This window comes from Protopterus annectens, chromosome 8.part0 (assembly GCF_019279795.1).
Source record: "Protopterus annectens isolate FY-2018-M chromosome 8.part0, PAN1.0, whole genome shotgun sequence".
Taxonomy (NCBI): domain Eukaryota; kingdom Metazoa; phylum Chordata; order Ceratodontiformes; family Protopteridae; genus Protopterus; species Protopterus annectens.
Genome location: NC_056741.1, coordinates 1,816,551,650 through 1,816,575,635, shown reverse-complemented (window position 1 = coordinate 1,816,575,635; position 23,986 = coordinate 1,816,551,650). Strand labels below are relative to the sequence as shown.

Here is a 23,986-nt window from a genome sequence, read left to right as displayed (position 1 = left end):
CTGTCAAATCCTTGCCTGACTTGCAAACCCTTCCCTTTGGCTCCACAGGTCCTTAATCATGTTTTGTCACTTCCTGTTTAACATCTACAATGGACCCCCATTCAGGAAACAAGGCTATCTATTATCTGTATTCAGGATACTGCCACACCATCACCAGGTTCATCTTCATTGCTCGTTCTTTGTAAAGTATGAATTAGTAATGCCCCTTCATTTAGAACAGTAATATTAATTTCTCCTGATTCTGCTACTTGATCTGTAGCTTCTGTCTTTCCACACTCCATTCTGACCACACTTTAGCTTGTCACATAACTTTGTCACACAAAGGGTGGGGGAAGTTCTCCAGTGCTCTGACCAAATTTACCACAACAGTAGAAATATCACTTTGGGTTTTCTTCCCCTTGAAAAGAGACGAGTATCTTAAAGGGACTGTCAAGGTCAAGGTCAACAAGAATTTTAATATATTATTTTTTATTTAAAAAAATGCAATCTAACCCAAGAGGAGATTACTTGAATAATTATATATTGTACTAGGAACTTGTTTTGCTGATAAGATTAAAGAAAGAGAAATTCCCCTGTCTTGAATGAGAATATATCTATCAACAGTGTTTTCATGCTGAAATATAATGATTAATTGTGTTTGTGTTATAATTTTATAGAACTTTTAATTGATAGTCATTTGATTTAGTTAGTTGGTCACACGATTAATTGCAGCATTGTTGTATATTAAGGTCAGCATTAGTGTTTCTAGAGTCTGATGAAGACTGAACTGGGATGATGGAAGCACCCAAGCCTGTTTTATATACTAAATAATTTTACTGTGGAAGAGGCTTGGCAGTTTTTATTTATTATTTAAGCCTTGAGGAGATATGGTGAAGGATATGTTGTGGAAGTATTTTTTGATCATCGCATTTGACATGGTGGTCAAAAGTGATTGTGTTATCAACATAGATATCCACTCACCTGATGACTGTATCAGATTTAAGTGGAAAATTATCTATGTGGTAAGAGGTACTGAAGCAAGATTTATCAAAGGAAAGCGTGCTGTTTTCTTTGGTATTGAAGGCAAGCCAATGATTAACATAAAAAGCATATGTTTGGCTTAGACCTTGCTAGAGAATTTTAGTATTAGAATGAGGTTTGATAACCTTTCAAGTTTGTAATCACAATTACATTTGGTTACCTATAGTCCATTGATATAAGCCTTCATGCCAGAGAAGTATATACTAAAGAGAAGGAGCCTATGATAGAATACAGTCTAGCACCACTTTTCATACTTTCCTGTTTAGTAAAAACAAAATGAAAACTCCTGCAAAGCTAGAACTTCCACTGAGTGACCTCCCAAACCTCTTGTATCAGTGGCACATGGGATATATGCAAATGATCCTTATGAACATCAGGTGTTTCAGCTCATTGGCAATTCTGAATGCCCATGACTTGTTTTGTCATTTTAATGGACAATTTCAGGCCAATAAAGCCAAACCCAACTAGCTGTGGATATGCATATTTCAACCTTGTTATGACCTCATCAGCACAGCACAAGCAGAGTGTTTGACTAAGCATTAGAAACATAGGGCTGTTATACCCAGCTGATGTCCATTATCATTAGGGTCACTACAAAAATATCCCAAACTACAAACTAAAACAATGAGTGAGAATGTCACTGAAAAAAACAATCAGTAAAAACAAAATGAAAACTCCAGCAAAGCTAGAACTTCCACTGAGTGACCTCCCAAACCTCTTGTATCAGAGGCACATGGGATATATGCAAATGATCCTTATGAACATCAGGTGTTTCAGCTCATTGGCGACTCTGAATGCCCATGACTTGTTTTCATTTTGTTTTTACTGATTGGTTTTTCAGTGACCTTTTCACTCATTGTTATACTTTCCTGTTTAGAACAAAGAGCTCTAACCTTAATGGTATTGTTTCTGTAGGGAAACATTTACCTATCCAGTAAATTATGTTTAAGTTAGTGTTGAGTTCTTGACAATAATGCCAGTGTGGTTGTCAGAGGTCTTGACAAAGTCCAGGTAGGTAGCATGGACTATTTGTACCTTCTCCATGGTCTCAAGTAATCTTTCATGGAACTTGATCAGGTTGAGCAGGCATTATCTGCCTAAGAAGAGAATGTCATCTTTATTGTTAATTAATTTAACCATAATATATGTCATGGCCTTGCAAAAATGCTAATGAAACTAATAGACCTGTAAGTTCCAGGATTAGTAGAGGGATCACTTTTATGAAAAGGCACTGCAACAGCTGTTCTTTGCACCTTGGGAACCAACCAGTGGGTAAAGAGTCTGGCTAAAGAGTGGTAGAAAAGGTTTTGCTAGATGGGATTTAGCACTTCTCAGAAGACATCTAGGAAATGCTCAATACCCATAGAGCTGGTATGTTTAATTTTGCCAGGTGCCAAAAATATTTTTGCACAAAATGATTTTGAGGCAGACGATATGACAGTGAATGTGTGGGGGAGATGGAAGGATGGTTGAGGTGACATTGGAAGAGAATTTGTTCACAACAATATTAGCAATATCATTGGAATCTAAGAAGGAGGGTACCATTAGAGAAAAGTACAGTAGAGAATTGTTGCTTGCATCTAAGCGTTGCAATTTGCGAATATGCAACATTTTCATCAGAACTGGGTCAGAGACTGCCTTGTAGGTCAGGCATTGATCACCCCTAAGTAATCAATAGGAAACTGAAAACAGTGATAGGGCTTTTAATCGTTTAGCATATGACATGTTGGTTGTACCCTGTATTTGCTGGTGAGAAACTCTGAGGATGCTGCAACTGTTCAGGTGCCTGGAGAGGTACATGCCAAAGGGCGTATAGTACTCAATTACTGGTCTGATAAAGGTCAACTCATTGGTACTGTGACATCCTTAGATCTGGATAATATGCCCTTACTTATAAGCTGAGCCTCATAGAAGGATTTCTTCACCACTATAGACATATGGTGGTCAAAGTTCAGATTACTATCTATCTGAGTACCCAGATACTCTTAGGGTGTACTACCAATGTTGTAATTTGCAAGTGTATTAGATTTCACAAAGGGTATTATTATGCATTTCTTCACATTTAGTCTGCGGTCATGGCTGTGACACCAATCATTAGTCTGCATAGGATATCAACATTGTTTGGGGAGTCAGTGATTGCCCCCAACTTGCAGTCGTTAGCAAACTTGGCCAGCCAAAGGCCATCTACATTTACCTTGACATCTGAGTACTTCAGTGCTTTTTTGTGGATCTGAGAAGTATATTCCAAATGGGAGAGGGCTCAGCACTGAGCCCTGTGATACTCAACTAGTGTCCAGCCTCTTGCTGGGTGTGGATTCCCCCACTCTAATAACATGTGTCCAATCCATGAGCCATTTGGCTATCCGTCTGCTGACCTAGAGGTTTATGCCCAATTTATATGAGTTTAACCCACTTAGGTATTACAGATATTGTGTCACATGCCTTGGCCAGGTCAAGGTAGATGGTATGCATTGACTTATCCTTAATCATACCCTTGGTGGCCTTCTCAAAGAAGTCCTCCAGACTGAGCAGGCAGGACCTGCCTTTGATGAAGCTGAACTGGGACAGGTCTAGAGTCTGGAGATTTCTTATGTTGTTATTAATCATGACCATGATTATCCTTTCCATAGTCTTGCATATGAGGCTAGTGAGACTTATGGGTTGGCAGTTTCCTGAGTCAGTTGATGGTTCCCCCCCTTGTGCAGAGGGATGACTGATGGTGACCTCCACTTTACTGGGACAAAGTCTCTCTAGAGCCTGTAGTTAAACAGAGGTCTGAGTGGGTCTGCTATATCATGTTTTAAGCTATTTAATAGGCAAGCTGGGATTCCATCAGGGTGCATTGATGCAGTGCTTCTAGCTTTACAGAGCTCAGTGATGACCTATTCTTTTCTGATAACCGGCAAAGGAATGGTAGGGGGTATTTCATGGAGAATGACTGGAGGTGATGAGGGGTTGAAATATCAGCTGAATGTATTGGACAGCAGGTTTGCTATTTCTTCCAGCTGAGTTCAGGTAGTTCCCTCTACAGCCTACTCAGCACATTGTTGAGTATTTCCCTTAAGGTTTCAGACATAACTAAAAAAGAGTTTGCGGTTATCCTTTGCTTGGAAAGGTATTTTAGCCTCATATTTAGCTTGTGAAGATTTGACTAGTTCCTTGATTTGCCTGTTGAGACTAATAAGAGATTTTTTTTCTCTGTTGTGCACTCTCCCTCTTTCTTCTAGACAGTAATTTCTTCCTTCTGTTGCATAATCTATTTATGCCTGGGATCCACCAGAGTGACTTTTTTTCAGCTCGACCTGGGTTTAGTTCAGTTCGGTAAGTACTGCTGTTTCTATGCAGTTAAGTGGTTGTAAAGGGCACTCGTATATACTTCTGCATAGGCCTTCATGTTTTCTGGGTTAGGGGGAGCTTTAAAATTACCTATGTTATCATTTAATAGATGGTAATTTGTCTTGGAAAAATTCTTTAGGGTTTTAGGGTTTGATGGGGATTCTACCATTACATTCATTGATTTATGATTTGATCTTGGGCAGCGCAGTGGTGCAGTGGTTAACGCTGTCACCTCACAGCAAGAGGTTCTCTGGTTCGATTCTCAGCTGGGGTGCCTTCTGTGTAGAGTTTGCATATTCTCCCTGCATTCGTGTGGGTTTCCTCTGGGTACTCTGCTTTCCTCCCACATTCTAAAGACATGCTTCTGGAGCATTTCTCCCCGGGCCTCCGCTGAAAATAGGATCTGTGGAACCTAGTCAGACTTTCCCGGTCAACAAATGTTAAATAAATAAAAATAAAATAAAATCTTACCAATAAGGATATTGTGCTGGGTGTGGATGCAATGCTGCCCCATATTTGTCAGTACTATGTCAAGGATATTTGAGCCCCTACTGGGAATGCAGACCAACTGTTTTAGAACATTTGTATTGACAACATACAGGAATCTCCAAGCCTGCATGTTAGTGCTTGTCTATGTTTCCCAGTTTATGGAGGGGTAATTAAAATCACCCATGAGTAGTGTGTTCAGCTGAATGGTGATTCTAGTAACTTGAGGTATGCAGAGTGGATTTCATGGCTCAGGGTTGGGGACGTAACTACCAATGATATGGTGGGGATTTTGCCTTTACTGAGCTGGACATGGTGCAGTTCAAGCAAGCCATCCTGCTTGACCAATCTTGAGGTGTGATTGTTTTTTTATGTAAATGGAAACACCTCCTCCTTTCATTTTTTTCCTTTTCAGAGGGTAGTCTGAATGTGTGATTGACATTGTAGCCTTGCACTGCCAGGGTGCTTTCTGTAGCCTTGAAGCATATCACTGTAACTGCTCAGATGTCAGGATTTTCCAGGGTAAGGAGAGCTTCCAGGGAGTGCAGCATCTTGTTAAGACTACTAGCACTGGGTAGCGGTACCTTCAGCTTGGCATTAGAAAAATTTGTTGCATTTGTAGGTCTGTTGGTTTGACACTGTCTAAAAAGACACCATGGAGGTGGCTAATACTTTGGCCAGTATTTGAAAGCCTAGTGGCAACAGGTGCAGACCATTTCTGGCAAAGCAACGTGGTCTGTTGATCACATCATCAAAGGCAGACAAATACTGGATTCCCTTTGAATGACACCAGTAGCTTAGCCAATTATTGAAGTTGGTCATTTTCTGTTTGTATTGTGGTATCATTCTTGGTGAGTGTAGAATGCTGCTCAATGCAAGGGTCACACCCACCTGCAATACATATTTAGAGAAGTCTATCATGTCTCTCTTCATATAGTTCAGGGAGGTACATCTCAGGCCATTCTCACCCACATGGACTTTGACTGAGTCATACTGGTATTCAGTTGAGTGACCTGATTACCTGCATAATGTGGTGAATCCTGGCTCCTAACAGACAACTGACTGTATCCCTGTCTTTATCCAACCTGGTGAGGGGGGGCATTCATGTGTCTCACGATGGAGTCTTCTATGACCAAGATGTTTAAATGTGTGGTGCTTCACCTTAGGGGCTTACTTGTGGAGACACTGTGATGTGTATTTTTATATGCCGTGGTTGGTGATGACTTGGTTTTGTTTGCATGTGGTTTCTGATGGGAGCATATTGGATGTCTCTGGGGTTTTGGTAAATTACTTATGAGTACCTCCGCATATGCAGGTTTGTATGTCAAGACCTTATTTAGTGAGGGAAATGATGTGCATGTGCTGACAACCTGTTGTTCATTTGATTTGTCAGTATGTGAGAGTTGTCTCAATTTACTTAGTGTAACTACATTTCTCACATACTGTTTGTTCAGGATAGAATATGATATGTATAGAATATACAGCTTAAAATGAAGTATTCTAGTCCTTATACTACTGCTTACTGCCTAGAAAATACATCTGTAATACAAAATGCATGAAAGGTGGTACACAGATCAACATTTTTCTGACAAATATGGGGTTCTTTGGTTGCTATTTTAATTTACTATACAATAATACGCAGTTATGAGCTACTGCCTACTTATGTACCCCTTTTAAGTATATGCCTTTAACTATCTCAGTTTATATTTTACTCTCTTTAATTCGTCTTTTAGAATGATATAAACACATATGAGAATAATGTTATCCAAGAAATTCAAAGGAGAATATTACAGAATAACAAGGCAAACTGGAAAGATGTCAAGCCAAAAGCCCTGTTAGACAACTGCTATAAAGTCATGCAAGACATTTTTAACTGTAAGTAGTTTGTGCTGTTTTCATTGTAAACAAGGGCAAAACATTGTTAGGAAATTGCCACAAGGTAATGTAATTATTTTTTTAACTGTAAGCATTCAATGCTGTTCACTTTATAGAAATGCATAACTGTTAGACAAAGACCCTGCTGTGTATGCCTCCCTGGCCATTGTTTACTTGTGATGACTCTGCTGATCCTTTGTTTCTCCTTGGTTGCTGTTATTTTATTTAATCCTCTACTAGTAACCATTTTCAAGATGTGTCCCCAAATTGCTGAATAAATATTGCTAGCTTTAGACCCTGTATATCTGGGGTCTCAAACTTAAATGATCATGAGGACTCTCTTAGGACTAGCATACGAGAGTCCTAGCATACTTTGCCAAGGGCCACAGCCTCCAAAATGAAAAGAGAGTCAGTGCAGCTAGGAATGTAGTGTAGTAGTTTGCCTTACCTAGAATTGTTCTGAGTGGAGAGATGCTTGAGGTCTGGGGCCCATGAGTTTGAGATCCCTACTCTATATTCTAGCTTTGCTTCCCATATATAAAGAGATGTATCTCCAAAATGTTTTTGCATGTACTTATGAAATTTCAAAGAATTATATTGATATATTTGTTCTCCTTGTTTCAAGGGTAGATGAACAATTGTATTTTATTCTTAAAGAAAACACTTTAATGTTATTTTATTCCATAGCATTTAAAAAAATCAAAATCTCACTTTTATACCAAATTGCAGGCCTGCTAATTCAACACATACTTTTCTTTATAGCTTTTATGTTTGTTGATGTGGGCAGAGGTAGCTTATAAATGCTTGGTCCTCAATGTCCTATTTGGATGCAGCACATTATTCTTTTGGGAAAACTTGGCTAGGCTTGGAAAGGCCCCCCTGGGTCATTAGCCTAGTAACAGTCTATGAAGAGAACTGATGGCTAAACTTTTATTTGAAACTGTATATTTGTAAATGCTGCAGCTTCTACTTTTCTAGTAATCATTCTGCCCATAATTTGACCTTGACTAGAATTTTTTGCATAAAATTTCAGGAAAATTTATCGGAGTACCCAGCCTTATACAGTACACTGCTTGAACTAATGACACTCAAGATAAGCTAACAACTGTACCTTTGATAACAGAAAGTATCATTTTCTGTGAAAGTGTTAGTTTCATTTCTGCTATCATTAAAACAGAACAATGACATGATTTTGATATTTATCAAACCTGTTAACCATAATAAATGTCACATGCATATTTCATGTTAAATGAATGACAAAAAAGAGCAATGGGGTAGGTAGGTGTATTGATGGTGCCTACCAGTGTAAGACTGTATCTTAGAAGCCATTTGAAATTTTCTAGCAAATTGCTTAGAAAAATATGTCATGGCACTCTGATGTAGAATACAGTTAGTTGATGATGTCATATATGAATGATATGTGTGCAGCCTTCTCTCTGTGTAAGGTGTCATTGCATATCAGCCTAAATTTGGGGGTGGCATAAATCCACTGTGAGAAAGGTTACTAATATTGAAAATATTTGATTTTACTTCTGATGTAGTGTTGACTCAATACAAATATAATCTGGTTATTTATTGCATTCTCAATCTGAAGAACAGCCAAATAGTCCTCCTTAAAGGAAATAAACAGAATGCAGTATGAGGGACTGTAACAGTTAATTCCTGTTAAATTCTGTGATACCTATATATAATGGACCACAGTTCCATCTCCTTTTCACCGGTTTTAGTAAAGCTTTCATAACATTTTGCTTGGGAAAAGCATAAAATGACACTTAAGATTTATATAATATTGGAATTAAATGCGGCTCAGTCATAAAGTTGACCCACTCATATATTACCATGGTCTGCACTGGGTGCTTTTGGTGGTAGCACCTTTCCATTTACAGAAATGTCTTATTAGAGAACTACTTAGAATTTTAATTTCTGATATAATGCCAAGTAGTACAAATATACTGCAAACGTGTATTTCATTTTCCAACCTGAGTAAAAGTGATATGCACACTCCAGTTGAAATCAGATATAGTGCAGCATGTCAGACTTGACTGTGAATTGTCTGTAGACTCCCCACTTTTGGTATCAATGTATAACTAGCCATATATTAATTCTCTTTTTAAAGTTCTTAGCAAAACTTTCATATTTGAACATGCATGTAAACAATACACCTAAGCCTAATATTCCGCTCTTAAAGACTTAAAAATGTCTCTTGTGCCAGATTGTCATGGCCATACTGCCATGATCATTAGAAGGAATTTTAGATGTGGCATCTTTCCAGTCTCAGAAAAAAATGTGTTTTGGAGAAATACAGATTATTTTAATTTGTGATATAATGTAAACTCAATATAGATATATTCAAGATATGTAAAGGGATATTCTCACCCTTTAATGAATACACTGATAATAAAACTTGAGAGGCTCTGACAGTAAAATGATTATGCAAGTCAGAATTTTAGAGACAATACCTTGGTTCCCTTTGACAAAGCTTATTAAAACCTTTAGAAACTTATGCAGGAGCACTCATGTGCAGACAGCACCTAAAACTTTCATTCTACCATTACGGTATTAAAGGATGCATAGTAGTGATTTCTTGTACCATTGTGACATTGTCTGGACAGGAATGCTGAGGTTATCTTTCCAGTGACAGAAAATGTCACCTTTCTGCAGAACTTTATATGATTTTACTTCTGATACAATTCCAATTGAACAAAAAATATTGTCTGAGTCTGTATTGCATTCCTAACTAAAACAAACAAATAAATAAATAAATCATACACACCAGTGCAATGCAGCCTGGTGACTCAGTGCCACATTTTCTGTTCCTAAAGGTCACAAATGTCAGGAAAATAAACTGAGCTCTGAGCTTTAGACAAGAAAAGTGCATGTTTTGAAACTTGCTCTTACAACATTAAAGCTTTTTGTAAGCAAACTTCAACCTCCAAAGTTCCATTTCAAGTTTCTATAGACTAACTGTGAGATCATTGTACCTCAAAATGAGGGAATGCTTCATGATGCCACATCTTTAACCCTTAGTATAGATACCCCTGCATTTTCAGTCATAGCCACACTATTCTAAAACTTAAATTATGGTATTTGGAATTCCAACCTACATCCTAGCCTGGCACATTCAAATGGTCATGTAAGTTTTGTTGGTAGCACTAATATGAAACAATTTAACATCATCTTAAAAATGCAAACAATAAATTTGGAATTGAGTTATAAAGTTTACTTAGCATATGTTTTAGGTGAGAAGTAATGGAACAGCTGTATCGTGAATTTCTTTGTTTCAGTTTACAGTTCCCACCAACATTATTTTTCCTGTCTGAACATTTCATATGATAGAAAGTGTTGGTTATGCAGAAAGATGCATATTGAAAAGATATTGGTTTGATTTCTGATGCTATAACTGAATTTTCATGATTTATATTTTTGCCTGCTTAGAAAAGGAATGTTTGTCATTAAGTAAATCTAATAAAAATTACCAAGTTTGCTGTAAAACCATAGTTCATTTATTTTTCTGATAATCTGCTTTATCCTTTTATGAGGTCATGGGGATGCTGGAGCGTATCCCAGAAACCAGTGAATGCAAGGCATTGAAACCTTTTCTCAACAGAGTGCTGGTCCACTGCAGAGCTCATCTCAGATCTACATACACACATACACACATGCACACCATACGCAAATTAGAGAATATCAATTTATCTACAGCATGTCTTTAGTAGGTTCAGAGGACCATGTGGAGAAAATCCAGATGGATGCAGAAGGGCATGCAGACTCCATAAGTCACACCAGCTGAGAATGAAACTCAAGAACTTCTTGCTGTGGTGTGGCAGTGCTGATTGCCACACCAGTTCACTTTCCTTAAAATTGTAACAGTACAGTAATTATGAATAACAAAACGTGGGTTGTTTCTTAGTTTTTTAAGAAGTACCTATTACAAAGTTGTAGTTTCAGCTTCTTTCACACATACTGTCCTCAAAAATATGCACATTTGATATGGTAGCATAACTAGTGTTTGTAATATTCACACACACTCACACACACACACACACACACACACACACACACACACACACACACACACACACACACACACATGCACACGTGTGCGCGCACACACACACATGCACACACACACACAAACCCTGCATTTGTAGGTGTGTGCACACATGCACGCACACACATATATACATTAGGCAGCTAAGGTTTTGCTCCAAACTTCTAAAAAATGTATCTCACACACACACACACACACACACACACACACACACACACACACACACACACACACACAAACACACACTCTGCCAACTAGTTCAGAAAGTGCTAAGAAGGTCCTTCCTTAGGGATAAGTGGTCAACAGCTCAGTTGGAGAGTGTAAGAATGATATGGGAGGACCTATGCGGCCTGAAGATCATTGCTATAAATCATTTTATTTGTAGTTGGAAGACACAAGAGCAATCTGAATTGACACAGTCCAATGGGAAGAGGTGTGGAAGGCCATAAAGAAACTTAGCAGATGTCCCAAATATCTGGATCAACAACTGCATCTTCTTCAGTTACAGATAGGACTCAGGAGGGACAATAAATGTTGGAGATATGGGGAATAGGATGCTGATAACCTTCATATGTTCTGGGATTGTCCAATTGTCAAAATTCACTGGGACTTCTTCATAAAAATTTAGGCAAGATGCATGACTTTACCTCCCATGCTGGATTTGAAATCATGGAAATTTGGGGTTAGACCCACATGTGGGGATGACAACAACTCTGCTTTGGAGATAGCATTGGTTCTTGCCAGTGTGGTTACATTGACAAGAGCTACGGCCTGGAAACAAAGATCAACCTCTTCACTAGTACTTTTTAATGATCGTCTGAATCAACACATTAGGGAATAATGTGTACTCCTTTAAATGTGGTGATGTACTGTATCTAACAACCTTCCATATCACTGTCCATGATTTTTGGGAATATTTGAAAGCACATGGTGTTAATGTATAATACATAGTACTGGTGGTGATCCCATTTCATGTGTTACTATTTTAAATTTTGAAGTTGGATTTGTTCTGTTGAGCTTTGCATATAGTCGTTCAATTCTTTTCCTTTCTGGCATTGTTTTACTAGTCTTGTTTGTCAAACTGCACGAATATGTTGCTTGATTTTTTGTTCTCCTAAAAACGTTCACAAAGAGCAGTTAAAAAAATCTGCCAACTCATTAAACTCCCAAAAAACATGTTCCCAGTTATCTCTCTTTTTTATCATATCCTCCAGAATTTGCTAAGCACCTGAGGAATATTCTATGAAGTCTGCTTGGAGTATAAAATTATGTATGCAAACACTTCCAAGAAAAAATCCTAAATCTTTGGAACTTTGTCACATACTGGGAAGCCATACACATTTCCATTGTTCCTTTGTTTAATTTGCCTTTCCAGTTTCTCTTCCCATTTTTTACTAGTAATTTTTTTTAACACTGCAGTCAAGGAGGGACACTGTGATTAAAGCGCAGCAAATGCCGATCCTGACAGGAGATCATATAGTGGTCAGTCTCAACATCAGAGGTGATAGTGGTCGATCTCGGATATTAGAATCATAGTGTGTGTGTGTGTGTGTGTGTGTGTGTGTGTGTGTGTGTGTGTGTGTGTGTGTGTGTGTGTGTGTGTGCTTGCATGGTACTAATGCTGATTTCTTTGTCTTGCCAGTATTATTTTATATAATGTAACTTAGAAAACCATGACAACTATCACAGCATGACTGCTCACTTTCACAGCTGCTGATAAATGTTATCATATCCAAGCACTGGTTTAGTTGTGTCTGGGCACATAATGACAGTACTTACAATAAACAGTGACAGACTATGGCCTGTCATGAGCTGCTACATTCTGAACATTTGGAAGATAAAAGCGACAACATCCTTATGTGAAACATGCTGTCAAATTTCCTGGTTCATTTGATGATTAGTTTTAATCAGTTAATTTAGGATAATTATTTCATTGATGAATTACTTTATTTATTTGCCTTTTTACTGGAATTCATTAAAAATCAATTAGACATGAGATATAAAATGTAATAAGTTCATAGAAGTGACTGGTGCATACTACAGAACATCACCAAAGCAGGTAATTATCAGTATATATATATATATATATATATATATATATATATATATATATATATATATATATATATAACAACATCACTAAGCAGTAAGAGAGTATAGACATTGGTAGCTAAAGTAATGTGATATCCATCTATAATCATAAGCATATAGAAGAACATAAGGGCCTGTGTTTCTTATGGGAGCAGCGCAATAAACTAACTTCAGCAAGACATAAAAAGACAGTTGGGAAGAAATGGTTTAGTAGGCAACAGGAGGAAATGAGTATTTGGGTATTTTTAACTGGAGATTAAAGATATTTACAGATTGTGTGATTTAGATGTAGTTTGGGGTTGGTCTTAAAAGCAAGGAGATTGTTCATTTCTCTGATGGTAAAGGGAATGCTGTTCTGTAATTCAGCTATGTTTACTAAGTATACGGAATTTCCATGGGAGTTACTGGGTTTTTGGGATTTTATTAGGGGCAGGCTCTGAGCAAGAACTTCAGCCAAGGATAGGGGAATGGAATGCAATACTGAAGGCACATGGGATGAAAATGAGTACAGATACAACAGTTGTAATGACAGCAAATGGGGGAAATCAGAAGGTAAAAGGGAAAATAGTGGAGCAGGTTAACAGCTTCAAGTATCTGTGAGGGGTGGTTGAGGAGAAGAGAAGTTTGATTGAGAAGGTCAAAGGTAGAATCAGGAGCTGCAGCCAAAGCCAAAGAAGCTATAAAGTAAGCTGTACAAAACAGTGGTGTAACCATTACTACTGTGTGGTACAGAAACCTTGGCAGTAAAGGCAGAGCAGTTGATGAAGCTAGAGGTGATGGAGATGAAGTGCCTGAGACAGGTGGTAGGATACACACTGTGGGACAGATGAAGAGATGAGAATATAAGAGTAGAAGCTAAAGTAGCTCCAATTGCAGAGAAGGCCAAAGAGAACAGATTATGGTGGTCTGGCATATGTGCAGAAAAGCAGAAGACAACCTGGTGATGATGATTTGAGACAGACAGGAAGAAGGTAAGGGGAAACAAGGGTGACCAGCAAAGATGGTGGATGGATTGTGTGAGAGAAGACCTGCAATAGTCAGGGATGAGTGTCAAAGAAGGTAGGAGAGTGGTGTTGAATAGAGAGAGATGGCAACAGGTGACACGGCACCCTGACCCCATGTAGAAAATGGGAATAAGAGGGATGATGATGATGATTAGGGATTAGTGCTTTGATCAAAGGTTCCTTTTGAGTGTATATGTTTGGAGTAAATGTCATTAATTTAGTTTTTTTGGGGGGTGTGGGTTGCAAGAGTTGTTGGGATTGTTCCAGCCAGTTCTCAAAAGAGGAGAAGGAGCCTTGGATGATTGTTTGGAGTTTGGGATAGTGTTGTGGCTGAACAGTTGAGAACTGAGTTTGTGTTTGGCTGCCTTCTGCATGCTATTTATGAACATATTAAATAGGAGGGATCCTAGTGTTGACCCCTGTAATATTCCAGTCTGTACTGGCTGGTGAGTAGAGTAGGAATCCTACCATTTGCCAGATTGTGTATGACAGCTGAGGTAACTAGAAACCCCTTAAATAACACTGCTGCTTAGCACTGGTTGTGAGAGCTTATTGAGGCCGAAGATGAAGTTCATAAGTGTGTACCAAATTAATGACCATTAGGGCCTTTAAAAGTGTAGCAGTGCAACCCAAATGTGACCCACCATTTTTATGTTTTAGACATTTATATATGGGGTGACTTTTTGTTTTGACATTAATTACTGACTGCCCCTGTCCATCAGAGACATAGGCACCAGACCAGGGATTATTTAACTTTTTGAGGTCCAGAAATAAAATGGACATGGGATTACTTATATTTCTGTTTTGGTTGTCTGTTCTGAGAAAATGTAACAATTTCAGTGCTGTAATGGGGCCAGAAGCCATGTTGTAAGGTGGAAGTAAGTGTTCTAGCAGGAAGTTTAGATTTTGATGATGATTGCATTTTTTAAGTACTAGCAAACAATAGGTCAGTCATTAGAAAGTTCAGTGAAGTTGCTTTCTTTATATAAGAGGTTTTCCATACTTTAGGAACATAAGAGTCACTTTAATTTCTCTAAATCTTTTGGCTTCCTAATACAATGACTGGAATGGACTCCATTCCTAAGTCAGAGTATAATTAAAGTTTATGAAATTAGTACTGTTTTAATCTTTGATGTTAGCCAAAAGTGCTCTTTGCAGCACTCACCGTGTGCCTAGAACTGACTCCTCCTGTAATTCATATGGAGTTACATGTATAGGTAGAGTATCTAAATACGACTGTAAATTCTTCTTTTAGAACCCATCACTGCCTTAATCTGAAACACTTAGGCTGGCTGGAACTACAAAACTATCTTATTATCTCACAACTCACAATTGCCCACAAACTACTGTACCAACCTAATAACACTCCTATTCTATCACAACTTATACTCCCTTATAACAATCTCACCTCTCTTCGTTCGTCCTGTAAACTTATGACCAAACCCATAAAGGCCCATAACGTAGCTGGTGACTCCCTTTTCACAAACACTGTTGGCAGGGCATGGAATTTGCTGCCTAAAGACTTAACTTTAATCTCATCCCTACCTCTCTTCAAAAAACAAATCAAACTGTACTTCCATAACCACTGGCTTTGTTCCTGTACTACTCCAGGGTAACTTCCCTCACCCCACCCACTCTGTACCTTTAACCCTTCTGTTTGCTTAATATTTAGCATCTACCCTACTTCTTCACCCTTGCTGTCCTACTATGCTCTGTCACCTCCTCTTGACTGTCTTCCTTCTTTTCCTCTCTCATTTCCTGACTCCTGTCCCATCACTATTAATCTCACTTTCTCCTTCTACTTCTCTACACCTCTGAGCTTAAACCATTATCTCTATGGCAAATGCTATATTGCACATCCTTTTTATGTACTAGGTAAAATTATTGTGAATCTGATCGAACTTATGTATGATCTCTAACTGTTTGAGTTCCAGAATGTATGTTGATTTTATTAACAAGTTGATGTTTATTTCTATTTTATTGTATGTTTTTATTAACAAGTCTGTTCATTTATGTTTTGTGTGGAGCTTTTCTCCCCAGGCCTCTACTGAAAATGGACATATATCCAGCTAGACTAGCCCGGTCAACAAATGTAAAATAAATAAATAAATAAATTTTTATGAGATCCTTTGCTCCTACTACTATTGGAACTCTGGTTATTTTTGTTCCACATTGCTTTTGGTTCGGCCTGCAAATCCTGATATTTTATGATTTGTACATGAGACGCTGTAATCGCTAGGTGTAGTAATTTCAATGATTGATGCTACTTTGTCTTTTTTTCATGGACTACTGTATCTGATTTTCTTGCATTTATTTTTTAATTGTTGGTAATGGGCGATAAATGTGATGGCCACTTCTTCATTCTCTATAATGCTTTGTGGTTCATGTTTCCAATGCTTCTCAGCTACTTCTATATTGTAGTGTTTGCACAATTCCCACTGCAACAATCTTTCTGCTTTATTGTGCCTTTCAGAGTATAAGCCCTCTGCCACGAGTGTATCATACCCACCAACAAGATGTGTGACTGTTTCCAATTCTTTTTTTACAGAACCTGCATTTCTCTGTTTCTCCCACATGTTCATTGGACTTTGTGAACCAACATTTATGTAGTCCACTGTCCAGGGCTGGCATTATTAACCTTTCATCCTTTGGTTTCAACTCACCTCTCTTTTTTTTAACCAAGAAACATCTTTATTGAATTATCACTTATGACATAGGCAATCATACATTTATATAAATGAAAGCAAACCATATTGACATATTTTCAGTTGCAAACATTATACATCACAGATAATATTGTATAGAGTTACTGTAAATCAAACATTACATAGCTCATTAAAATTCCTGCCTTCCCTTAAAAATCATTCCTCTTATTCTGCATGTACTGCTCTCGCAATTCTCACATTTTTTCTATTTAATTTGCTCTTACCCTTTTTAAAAATCACACTTCCAGTTATTTTATCTCTGTTACTATATTCATTACTTCTAGTATGGTTGGTTTAGGCTTGGATTTCAATTTTTTAGTAATTGTTTTTTGGGCAGCCACCAGAATTAAACTCATTAAGGCCTTAATATGTCTAGACAATTCCAATTCTGTATCACAGCGCAAAAAATAATTTCCTGAGTTATACCAAATTGGTAACTCAATATTTCTGACCGAGTAGTCTGCTAGGAATTTAGTCAGCCAACTCATTACACCACCAAAGTCCCCAATTACCTTCTCCTTCCCCATTACACCTCCATTTGCAATCTACCTGGGGAAAAATTCTTTGGAGTCTGCTTGGGGTATAAAAATATGTTTACAAACACTTCCAAAGATCATAAATCTTCTAGATTTTGTTGCATATTTGAGAGACATATATCTTCCCATTGTTTCTTTGTGAATTGCTTATCCACTCTCTCTTCACAATCCTTTCTAACTTCCTCCAATTGATTCCTATAGTTAGCATGCAATATTTTATATGTCTCACTAATTATCCCTTTTTAACAGCATCTTATGTTCTAGATTCTACTAGAAACTCTACCCATGCTGATATTTTACTTAGGCTCTCCCCTATTTCCTTCTCTTTGTCTATACTCTGATATCAGTCCTTGACAGAGAAGGCAATCTCTAGCCTGCAGTCCAAATGATTATTGGCCTTTTCTCATTCTATTACTTTCCCCCTCTAATTATTTGCTCCAAATGCCTTGGTTCCTTTGCCAGTTTTCTGAAGTAAATTCTAATCCCCTCTTCCCTATTCTCTGTACCCCACTTGCAGTCATCCCTGTCAGCAGAGTCTCTTTCCTCCAGTCCTGTGTTGACTTAGGTTCATAAGTTCATAGGATGATACTAAGCTGTTGGCCCGGATGGAAATAATGAGACAAAATTGGAATATTCTAAGAAGTGACAACTTGGTTTACAGTAAAGTAGGTACAGGGCCTATGTATGTTTACAAGACTGGGTTTAACCTAAATAATAGGTGTGAGAAAGTGAAAGGTAGAATAAAGGGTGACACTGGAGACAAGCACACCAAAAAATGTGGGCAGTGTCAGCAGTGTAAGGAGATTATAAAAGAGAAATTAATTACAATAGGGGACGTCAACCACACTAGAGTAAGGTTTAAGAAAGGGAGTTGTTTATCCCAACATGTCATATACTTGGCCAAGTGTATAGCATGTCCGAGTTATTATGTGGGCAAGATGGACATGCAATTGAGGAATAGGATATATGATCATACCTACTGTATCAGGAAAAATGATAAAAACAATGCTTTGTGTAGACACATACTTAAATATGATGCAAGCCATGTGTTTAAATTTGGGATTTTAGAACAGGTAAATGTGGATTTAAGGGGAGGAAATGTTAAGGTCAAATTAGCAGAAAAAGAGGTCAAATGGCAACTCAGGTTAAATGCAACTAAAGAACCTGGGATGAATATATTCCCACTAAACCAATTTTGGATGCAATGATATGAATGACCTGAAGTAGGGTATATGTACGTATAGAATAAAGTTAGAAACAAGTGAATAGAAAAATAAAAAAAAAGAAAGCTGGTACAATAAGAAATGATGTAACATGTCAGGATGCAATGTTTAAATAACAAAGTGCAATATTGAGTGTTAAAGATGTGCATATTTTTTAACAAATGAGCATTTTTATATGTCATATATGTGTATTTTTTTAATGTTCAAATGTATTCTTATACTATATAACAAAAGTGCAATATTGTGTTCTAAAGAAGTACATAATTTTTACAGAACAAATTAACATTTCTGTATGTTATATAATGTGTTTTTATATCTAAATGTGATATACAAAAGCACATGCGATTGTTTTATAGGTATACTTAGAAACTGTATGGTTACAGGGTGTAATACAAAACTGTGCAGGTTGAATGAGCAGAATTAATGAATATTCATAAGGTTATGTTTTATTCATGAGAAGGTTAATTGATTGAGCATTCCTACTGGATCTTGACTTTTTTAAAAAAGTATTATGTAGGGGTAGCAACACACATTTCACTGTTTTGATGAAGTCTACAGTTAGCAGATGAAAGCGCTTAACCTGTGTGTAAAATAGTTTTAACCCTCAGGGGTTTGTTTTTATTTGTTTTCTATTAAAAGTGATTATTTGAAAGTAAGCATTTGCAGTGAGCTATGGTCCTTTTTAGCATATATTTGGTATATTTTTGGTTATTTGGTCGTATATACGCTTACAACTTGGTGTTGCATCGTTATTAATGCAATAATTAGTGGGAAAGCCATTTTCCTCAAAGGGGATAATGATGCATTTCTTGGCATTCAGTTTGAGGCCATGCTTCTGGCACCAGTCATTAGTTTAGGTAAGGCCCGCTTGGAGGATATTCACATCACTACAGGAATTTAAGACAGCACCCAGCTTGCCGTCATCTACAAACCTGGTCAGCCAGAGACCACTGGTTTTGGCTTGCACCTCAGAAAAGTATATCCCAAACAGTAGATGCCCCAAGACTGATCCTTGGAGTGTACCACTTGTTACAGGTCTACTACTAGAGGTGGCGTCCCCCACTTTGACTGAGTGGGTTCTATCAGTGAGCCAGTTAGCTACTCATCTGGTAATATATGGGTTGATGCCTAGCTGGGAGAGTTTATCTATTATGCCCAAGTGGGAAATAGTGTCAAAGACTTTGACTAGGTCAAGGTAGGTGGTGTGCACCATCTTCCTCTCATCCATGGTGTTGGTGACTATTTCAAAAACGTCGACCAAGTTTAACAGGCATGATCTCCCTTTGACAAAGCCAAAGTGTGTGGGGTCAAGGGTTTGGAGGTTTCCAATGTTCTTGTTTATAAGGTCCATGATAATGTGTTCCAAATCCTAGCAGATCAGACTAGTTAGGCTGATGGGCCTATAATTGCCTGGGTCAGTGGACGCTCTACCTTTATGTAGAGGGATCACAGCTGCTGTCTCCATTCAGCTGGGACAAAGCCCATACTCAGGCTTTAGTTGAATGAGCATCTAATGGAGCTGAGAGTTCATGCCTGAGTTCATGCAGGATACAGCGAGGGATATTATTGGATCCCATGAGGACTGTATTTTTTGCCTTTGAGAGGACATTAAGGACCTGCTCCCTGGTGATGAGGGGAGGGGGACAGGTGCTGGGGATGTCCTTGTTTACTGATGGAAGGGACAGGGGGGTGAAGTTTTCACTAAACCTATCTGCCAGCAGGTTGCCTATATCTATGGTATTTGTGCATGTGGTGTTATTGACCAGCAGGTCAGAGCAGATTTGAGTGTTACCTTTGAGATTTCGGAAATATGTGAAGAGGGCCTTATGAGTGTCCTTAGTGGATGTGGCCAGTTTGGACTCGAAGCTAGCCGTAGAGGATTTCACCAGTGACCTTATTTGCTTGTTCAGACAAAGGAGAGATTGCTTCTAACTTGGCACCTGCTCCTTCTTGGTCCTGGACAGCAAAATGTTCCTTTTATTATACAGTTTGTTTACTGCTGATGTTCACCAGACAGGTTTTGGTCTCATGCTCACATACAGTAATGATTTGACGCATATATGCAACATTGTAAAGAAGTTTTGGCCAGTGTTGACACAAGATGAAAAATTGAAAAAAATAGTGGGAGAGAGGCCAAGATTTATTTTCAAAAACAAAAAGAACTTGAAAATGTTGCTATGTATGAAAGATGGTTTCTTTAGAAAAAGTTCTGTCAGTAAGAAAGGAAACTTCAAATATGGCGGGTGTAAAGCCTGATATGCGTTTTTTTAAGTGGAAAGGGGGGAAGAGATGAAACAGGATAATTCAAGGTTGAAAAACTAAGGGGTGGGCTCTCCTAAATGATCTCTCTCTACTCAGTAGAAACAGTTGATGAGATGGGACTGGGAGGAGAGTCCAAAATGAGATTTATAGTAGGGGCAGGCAACTCAAAAGCCACCAAATTTAAGAACACAGCAAGGACTTGATGGGTGGGAACGGGCTCTTAAAACTCCACCAGAACAGAAAACTTAAAAACAAAACAAATGTTATACTAGAATAAGATACAAATTAGAAGTGATCAAACCTTAAATAAAGAGCTTCAAATCAAAATTAAATGCAGAAATGAGTGATATTCAGAGCAATGCAGACCACACAAACACTTCAGCTAACTACAGATATTTCTAAATAAAAGAGCAGTGCTGTCTCTCAGATCCCCCCACTAATTAACTGATGCTGTTCACAGTTTGCAAAGGAATTCTTTGGTAACATTTTTTTAACTGACCCTAAACAAGAACTCTTAAAACTCCAACAGAACAGAAAACTTAAAACAAAACAGATGTTATACTAGAATAAGATGCAAAATAGAAGTGATCAAACTTTAAATAAAGAGCTTAAAATCAAAATTAAATGTAGAAATGAATGATATTCAGTGCAGACTTAGGTCTTAGAATGCTTTCTGCTACTTTATGAATATTATATTCTGTATGGTTATTGTTGGTCTTATTAAAAATCTGCATCCAAAATCCCAGTCTCTCCTTATTTCTTGAGCTTCCATCCTATTTCATCATCATCCCTTTTCACTTTGAATTATAACTTTCTACTTATGCTATGTATAGGAGCCTTAACGGTGTAGCTATGAAATGTCCCTTCAAATCAAGGAATCCCAAACTACCTTGTTCTGTTGGAGGAATCAACTTATCTCATTGGACTCTTGCCATCTTCCCCTCCCAGGCAAAATCCTTCAAGTCTTTATTAATTGCTATCCACAACTTCTCCTCTGGTTGTTAAAACTTATGCCTGACCTATATATAAAACTAAAGGCACTAAAAACATTTTCACTACTAGTGTCTTGCTATCCATATCCATAAAACAGAGCTTCCAATTTCTCAGTTTTTGTATTATCTTTTGTTTAGCCTCTTCCCACATATCTTTAGCTGCCATAATAAAATATTTTTTTAATTCATACTCCTAAGTACTTTATTTTATCAAGTTCCCATAAATATGGGTAATGCAGAACCAATATGTGTATGGGTACATAATTTACAGCTGTTGTCTTTGTCTTAACTTCATTCATTTTGTATCCAAAAAAGACTTTAAACTGTCTCAGAATGTTCCACAACACTGAAATGTCCTTTTCTGGTTTTATCAGGTACAAAATAATATCATCTGCCAATAAAGCCAAATTGTTTTAATTACCATACCCCCTCATTTTCTTTGACAGTGGTACTAAATATAACACAAATAACAAAGGTGAAAGAGGGGACCTCTACCCGGTTCCTCTGTTTAAACAGACCTTATCAGAGTGGAACACCCACCCCACTTTAATTTTTCACTCCCTCATATATCCTCCTAATTAACATTATTTGGTCAAGGAATAAAAATGCTTCTATTGTCCTACTCATAAAATCCCAGCTTACACTGTTGAATGCTTACTCTGCATCAAGACCCCCATAACAACAGTGGTATTTTCTTACGTTCTGCTTCCCTCAGGATCATCATTGTTCTTTTAATTTTATGAAATTTGTGCCTTGCCTCTACAAAACCACATTGATCCATATCTCTTGATTTTAGCATCACCTTTGCCATTTGTTTAGCCATTATAGACATAACCACTTTATAATCATGGTTTAGAATCAAAATGGGCCTGTATGAAGCTGGATATGATGTGTCTTTACCCTCTTTAGGCATAACAGCAACCACCACCTTCTTCCAGGATGTTGGTGCTTCTCCTCCTTTTAAAACACTATTAAACGAAACCTTTCTAATCTTTATTACTTTCTTTCCTCCTAGCTTCCAAGCTCCCACAGTAATACCATCTATTCCTGAAGACTTTCCTGTAGATCGGTTATACATCATCATTTTGATCCCTTCCTCTCCCATTCTAACTGTAATTGAGCTTCATGTACCTTTAACCTTGGCATATTTTATTTTTCCATAAACATTTCCATGTGTACTTTTTCTTGATTTCAACATTTTTCTACTTTATACAGATTTTCATATTTCAGAATATTTCTAATACCTTACAGGATCCCTAGATATTTTCCTTGTTATAGGTTCCTTAAGCTTGGCAACAGCCCCTTCTAATTTCTGTTGCCTGAGCTTCTTCTTCTCTTTCGGCTGTTCCCGTTAGGGGTCGCCACAGCAGATCAACTGTTTCCATTTCTTCCTGTCCTCTGCATTTTGCTCTGTCACACCAACCACCTGCATGTCCTCTTTCACCACATCCATAAACCTTATCTTAGGCCTTCCTCTTTTCCTCTTACCTGGCGGCTCCATCCTTAGCATCCTTTTCCCAATATACCCAGCATCCCTCCTCAGCACATGTCCAAACCAGTGCAATCTCGCCTCTCTGACGTTGTCTCCAACCCGTCCAACCTAAGCTGACCCTCTAATATACTGATTCCTAATCCTGTCCATCCTTGTCAAACCCAGTGCAAATCTTAACATCTTTAACTCTGCCACTTCCAGCTCTGACTCCAGCCTTTTTGTCAGTACCATGGTCTCCAACCCATAGAACATAGCTGGTCTCACTACCCTCTTGTAGACCTTCCCTTTCACTCTTACTGGTAACCGTCTGTCACAAATCACTCCTGACACTCTTCTCCACCCATTCCACCATGCCTGTACTCTCTTCTTCACCTCTCTTCCACACTCACCATTACTCTGAACTGTTGATCCCAAGTACTTAAACTCATCATGGCTTCTGCATGGTGATGACAAATATGATCCTAATTCTTATTCAGTGCTGTTTGTTGGTGTACTGTTGTTTTCCCTCATGTATGAAAACAGAATGTCCAGCTGTGAAGCTGATGGTTGTTGCTATGGTACTGGTGCAAAGGCGACTTATTTTGCAGGTAGTCGATGTTTATATGATTGACTTACTACTTGCATCTCAGTCAAAAAAGCCTGTCATGCTGCATTGCTGTTACCTGGATCTTTTGTCCACCTCAGTTTGAATTGTGGATCCACAGCTGTGGCGATCAGGCAATGTGCCTGGCGAATCAGATAATCACATCTGTTACTCAATGATGCCAAGAGACCAGACTTGACTGATGTACAATGCTGTAGTTCAATCTTCTCTATGTGTTTCTTCAAGCCAACTATTGTTAGTAAAATCAGACTACTTGTCACAACAACTTCAGATTGCAAGCGAACAGTAGCCATTTCAAATGGACTCAAG

The 23,986-nt window shown here is 38.0% G+C and overlaps 1 protein-coding gene across 2 annotated transcripts in view; it reads left to right on the top strand.

The window, feature by feature from the left end:
- The window catches only part of IL34 (interleukin 34), an 825,440-nt gene that overhangs the window by 767,041 nt on the left and 34,413 nt on the right, over positions 1–23,986 (top strand). For both annotated transcript variants that reach the window (XM_044081308.1, XM_044081309.1), the window contains one exon: positions 6,576–6,717. In XM_044081308.1, coding sequence (XP_043937243.1) covers positions 6,576–6,717 — 142 coding nt within the window. The remainder of the gene's footprint in view (positions 1–6,575; positions 6,718–23,986) is intronic.